Source organism: Phalaenopsis equestris, unplaced genomic scaffold, assembly GCF_001263595.1.
Source record: "Phalaenopsis equestris unplaced genomic scaffold, ASM126359v1 Scaffold000099, whole genome shotgun sequence".
NCBI classification, from domain to species: domain Eukaryota; kingdom Viridiplantae; phylum Streptophyta; class Magnoliopsida; order Asparagales; family Orchidaceae; genus Phalaenopsis; species Phalaenopsis equestris.
Genome location: NW_018164541.1, coordinates 827,540 through 833,623, shown reverse-complemented (window position 1 = coordinate 833,623; position 6,084 = coordinate 827,540). Strand labels below are relative to the sequence as shown.

The following is a 6,084-nucleotide window of genomic DNA, read 5'->3' as shown; positions in this document are numbered from 1 at the left end:
CGAAGGGCCGAACCCCGAGCTTCTAAGGGAGCCGTACACGAGCTGTTCGTGAACAACGAGCCGTCTTGACAGCCCTATATGGATAGTATAATTTATAACTGCTTTAGTATTCTGGTTAGTATTTAGGGAAATTTACATACCTGGCACATAATTCTTATGTATTTACATATCTAACACTTAACTTTCATATTTTAATACATATCATTTTGGTGCTTCAATCATATGCATGAAACGGTGCAATTCACTTTTAAATAATCATTATGGTGCCATTTCTAATATTATAATAAAGATTTGAGTGCTATTTGTATAAATATGAAAGCTTTTGTGTTTAGTCTTTTGTGTCTAGTCTACAAAATACATCTAAGATTCAGCCAATAATATTAAAAATTAGAAAGATTTGCATGGATACCACTCAATTTTTATTCAATTACATATGTAACAATTAACTTCAATTTTTTTTTTACATTTATACCACCATCCATGCATTGGAAGATATATTTCACTTTGGAAGTGTTAATTATAGTAGCTTTTTAACGTGACTAAAAGATATGTGTCAATAAAAAACAAAATTTTGATGGTAGATATGTAAGTAAATAAGAATTGTGCGGTACATATATAAATGTGCCAAATTAGTAAATAAAATCATGGCTCACCCTTCAATTATTTTATGCATATCTAACATCTAAATTTGAATGTTTTATATTCATAACACCCAAATCTATCATATCACATTAAAAATACCACTAGACATGACACTTACACATCAAGAAGTAATAGCTCTTTTATGAAGAAACTTATGTCCCAAAGTTTTGTAGGTACCTATTTACAATCTAATCTATATAAGGGTCTGTTTGGGGCAGCTTATTTGGTGTGGTGGCGTTTTGAAAATACACATGGCCTGTTTGGATAAATTCGTGTTTTCAAAACGCTGAAAACAACATTTTCACACCGCACGTTTTAGCAGCTTGCGTGTTTTCAAAACGCTGAAAACAGCATTTTCACACCGCACCTGTCTAGGTATGGTGGCAACACAGCGGTTTGACTTTTCCAAAAAAATAAGAATTTATAGTAGTCATTACACCCAACTTATCAGCAGATTATTTTTAATCAACTTATTAGCAGATTATTCAATAAGCTGCAACTGCCCAAAACTGCTAATAAGTAATAATTTTATCTATTTGTCTAATTAATTTATTTTTAGGGACATTTACATAAATTTCACACAATTCTTACATCACAATAAAAATATCACTAGCGCTAACTTTTTAAAAGTGGAATATACATTTTCGTGCATAGGTTTTTAATGACAAAGTAATAAATATAAATATAAAACTTTAGGTATTATAAGAGTTGTGTTGTATGTATGCAAATTTCATTATTTTTATTATTTTGTGTTAATAGAAGATCATTTTTAATGTCATCCTCCTCCCTAAATGGCATATTTTGATAATGTCAAAGCTCAAAAATCTATAAAGCAGCAGTAAGAAAACAGAACTATAGCTTATGACAATAAAAATGAAATGAAATCTGATAATAGTTTTCAACAGAGTTCTGAATATTTGATTGGAATTTTTGTCAATGTCTAAAAATTTAAAAATTATCAAAATGGTAATAATGAAATTGTTTACTTATTAACTTCTAATAATTCCATAAAAGAATAAGCAGAGTACAATTATGCACTTCAATCATGCTCAATGCCAGCACCAGATATGTCATTTGGAAAATAGTAAGGCGATTTAGGATTTTTAGCAGGTTACATGTCATGGACAAAAAGTTTCACATCCAAAAAACAGAGGTTACATGTCATGTCATGGACAAAAAGTTTCACATCCAAAAAACAGTATTTAAGTCTTGGGCTGCCCGTCACCCCTAAAAGCTCTTTTGTGAGATGACAAGTGGTATCAGGGCAAATTATTGCATGTCGGGTGTGTGGACTCTCTATTGTCCAGTGGGACCCTCGGTGGAGTCGATCCGTGACGAGGGCGTCATGTGATTGAGTGTAGGAGAATGACAAGGACAAAAAGTTCCACATCGATTGGGTGTAAGGCCGAAAAGCAATATTTAATTCATGGGCTGCCCACCACCCCTAAGAGCTCTTTTGGGAGATGACATACAGAGAAGTAGTATGTTTTTGTCTTAAAAAAATGGAATAAAAAAGATGGAAAAAATATTATGTACGTCGTCAAACTTAATGTTTTCTCCTAAAAGAATGAATGTTTGGATTACATAGCTCAAAAAAAAGGAAACAATTTAAGGAGGAAGTTACAAAGTACTTATAATTTATCAATTTATATACTTAACACTTAAACTTCATTATTTATTAAATATCACTTCAAAATTTAAATATTATCCAAATAACACTTACCCCAAATGCCATCCATCATATCTCATCCTACATGCCTAGCATGAGTTCCCGCTGCCGCCCCCCTCAAAATCGTTTTGCGCCGCCGATCAACAAAACGTTAAGAAATCACAATGGAGCTTGCTACGGCGACGCGCCAGTCACGACGGAGCTCGCTGGGGCAACGGACCGACGGAAGCAACAAAGAAAGTCTCCAAGTACCTCAGTCAACTGAGTTAAGAAAGTGGTAAATTATGTAAATATGCAAAAACAAAAAAAAAATGTTAGTGCAAGCATGTAAATCCTCCAACATTCAAAGAAAAATGGCAAAAAACTTGATCCTGCTTTATAAGGAGAAATTTGAGGGGTCATCAGAGCAATAATATCTTGTTCTTCCTGGAAAAACAAGCTTTTACATAGGTCATACAAAATAAACCTTGAAAAAAAAATCTTTTTAAAGTGCATGTGAAACAAAAGAAATTTGTTGCAAAAGGAGATCTTTTTAGTATGGCAACAAATGCAGCAAGCCCAGCCCTCTTGGAGACAAATCTAAAACAACTAACCTAACTAGTGCTTGGAGATTAAAGTATAGGGAGCAAGATGCTGGATCAATCCAACTAATACAAATCCAAAGCAATTCATATATTGGAGACAAAACAGTTTTTATTTCGATTCAGAAAAAAATTGAAAGCAAAAGTATTCTGCAAATATGATACACAGATTTTCAAGATAAATCGGCTTTTCTGAAGCAGTAACAAGAAAACAATTTCAATTAACTAACCCTACATGGTGTTGATATATGTTACAAGATTGCAAAAGAAGCAATATATGGAGTAAAACTCTAACAAGATTGAAATTTTGTGAGAAAAAGTTGAGCAAGAGAATTTACTCTCTCTCAGAGTCCTCTTCAGATTCAGAAACGATATTGGTGAGAGAAGCGGACCCAAACTTGAGTGGCTGCAATTTAGGTTTCAGCTCCTTATTGCAAAATTCCTCATATTCCCTTCTATCACCTGTCTTCTTCTTAACCTCAACCATTACCAATATTGGGGTAAGCTGAAATATCTCCACAGCGATTGTAAGTGGCCCCTTTTCCCCCTCCCTAGTCCCTTCCAAGCTGACCCTGCAATCCTTCTTCCTCATAGTGAAGCTCACCACCTTAGCAATCTCCTCCAACTTCGATATAATCTTTGGCACAGGCTCGCTGGAAAGAAATCTTGTAGCCTCACCTCTCTCTTCAAACAATCCAGAAAGATCGAAACCTTGAGAGAATGATATAATGTCAAAGGCGTTCAGGCTCGCTGGCCTCGGCAACCCTAGCTTCCGCTTTTCCGTGAATGTGATTTCAGGACATGAAGCAACAGAGGAATCGGACTCGCATCCGGAATCTGATGTGTCATCGTATGGCTCCGGGGGTGGCTCATCTAGGCTGTGAACTTCGTCGTTCTCGATATAGAATCTCACATGGCGGAAACCCTTCTTGAACCAGCGATTCTCCATGATCTCAGGAATTGTAATTCGAGTCTGTGGATTGGTGTCCAATAGGCGCGATAGAAGCTTGGTAAGATCGGAAGAAGCTTGGTAAGTTCGGAAGAGAACCACCTAGGGCATCGGAATTCCCCTTTGTAGATCTTCCGATACATCACCATGACGTTCTGGTCATGGAATGGAAGATACCCGGCCATTAGAACGAACAGAATGACACCGCAAGACCATACATCCACCTTAGCACCATCGTATCCCTTCCTCGCGAGCACCTCAGGCGCAACGTAAGCCGGCGTTCCACAAAACGTGTGGAAGAGTCCATCCTGCCGGATCTGTTCCGAGACTGCGCTGAGCCCAAAATCAGATACTTTGAGATCTCCTTGATCGTCGAGGAGAAGATTTTCCGGCTTGAGATCGCGGTGGAAAACACCGCGTGCGTGGCAGAATCCGACAGCGGAGATAAGCTGCTGAAAATATCTTCTAGCCGTGTCCTCCTTGAGCCGCCCCTTCGCGACCTTCCCGAAGAGCTCGCCACCTCGAACATACTCCATGACGAAATAGATTTTGGTCTTGGTGGCCATGACCTCGAAGAGCTGGACGATGTAAGGGTGCCGAACACGGCGTAGGATGGCAATCTCGCGCTTGATGTGAGCAACGAGGCCGCTCTTGAGGATGCGCTCCTTATCAAGGACTTTAATGGCGACGGACTCGCCGCTTTTGAGGTTCCTCGCGTGGTAGACTTTGGCGAAGGTGCCATGACCAAGGAGCTTTCCGAGCTCATAGCGGCCGAGGATGATGTTTCCCTGGCTGTCCTTCGGCTTGGGCAGCAGTTCGGACGCCATTGTAGACTTCTCCTCGGTAAAATTAGTGGCTGGAATGGGATTTTATAGAGAGGGGAAAGTGGGTTAGGGTTCCGGGCTGGTTACAGAGAGATGCAGCGACGGTGAGTGGGAAAAGGCCTGGAAGATGGGAAGATGACGGCGACGTTATTATTAGCTGAGATTGGACGGATGGAGAAGAAAGAGCCGTGAGCGCCGTCACGGCCACGTTGAGTTTCCGTAGCTTAGCAGTCGATGGCGGCGACCGCGGAGCAGAATACGCGCTTATTTTTAAGTAATTTAAAACAGTATGTAATTTAGTTTTTTTTTATATTCAAAATAATTTTTAACTTTTAATTTATAACAATTTTTAAACCAATAAAGTAAAAATTTTAATTTATTTAGATTCATTTAATTTAAATATATATATAATATCTATATTTAAGTAGACAAAAAATAATTGTGAAATTGTTGAACTAGAAGTTGTTAAAAAACTGTGATGGCTATTACAAAAAGAAATTGAAAATAATCGGATTACAGTTTTCTAACAGCAGCAACCTCCGCATATAGTCAGGCCTCGTAAAACTCAGCTTTCAATTGTATTTTTTTAAAATGCAAACAAAGCATTGTTTTAACAAACAAACGAAATAAATGTGTGGCACCGCATTGCCACCACACCGCCGCCTGAAACACACTTTGACATGTTAAAATTGTGTTTTGCCCAAATCTGAATTTACGTTAAATAGGATTAAATTCGATAAATTTGTGTGATGGAGATGAAACTCTCAAGTGATGGCGGAATAAATACTTAATCTGCCCTACAATCGGGAATGGCGGAATAAATACTTAATCTGCCCTACAATCGGAACCTATTAAATATGAAATTGATTCATATGTTTGGTTGGATTTAATTTAAATTCAGTGCTATTAAAAGTATGTTATAAAAGACCTTATAAGAACATAAATTTATAAAAACTATTTGAACTGAAATTAATTATCAAATTGAATGCGCTTAATTTAAAAAAAAAATACAATTTTTATTTTTACTTAAAACTGTCCCAAGTGGCCCGTTTCGGCTCAGATATTTTTAGAAGATTTTAAAATATATATATATATTTTTTTTAATTTTGTTAACCAGAAGGCCCAGATCATGGATGGCGTATACAGAGATGTATGAGCCGTCCGATTTCCACCGTTGATCAGAGTTTTTCTCAATTTTTTTTTTAAGAAAATTGGACTCACCAAAATACAACTTTAGTCTGATCAATGGTGAAGATTGGACGGTGCCTGCATTTTTCGGACGGCGCATGCACCTCTGCATACGTTGTCGGTATGGAATAATTTTTCCAAATCATGAGCAGGCAGAGTAGCGTTTTTTGTGGTGTTTAATTCCAAATTATTACTAATAAGAGCTTGCAATTACGATAAAGACATTAATTA

The 6,084-nt window shown here is 37.2% G+C and overlaps 1 protein-coding gene across 1 annotated transcript; it reads right to left on the bottom strand.

Annotated features, from left to right (window-relative positions):
- Positions 1–2,311: 2,311 nt before the first annotated feature.
- On the bottom strand, positions 2,312–4,796 carry LOC110020537 (CBL-interacting serine/threonine-protein kinase 12-like). Its single transcript, XM_020718676.1, is given in 3 exon segments — positions 2,312–2,572; positions 3,231–3,925; positions 3,928–4,796. Coding segments are annotated over 3 exon segments (1,440 nt in total). The 5' UTR covers positions 4,669–4,796; the 3' UTR covers positions 2,312–2,568.
- Between the last annotated feature and the right edge of the window lie 1,288 nt (positions 4,797–6,084).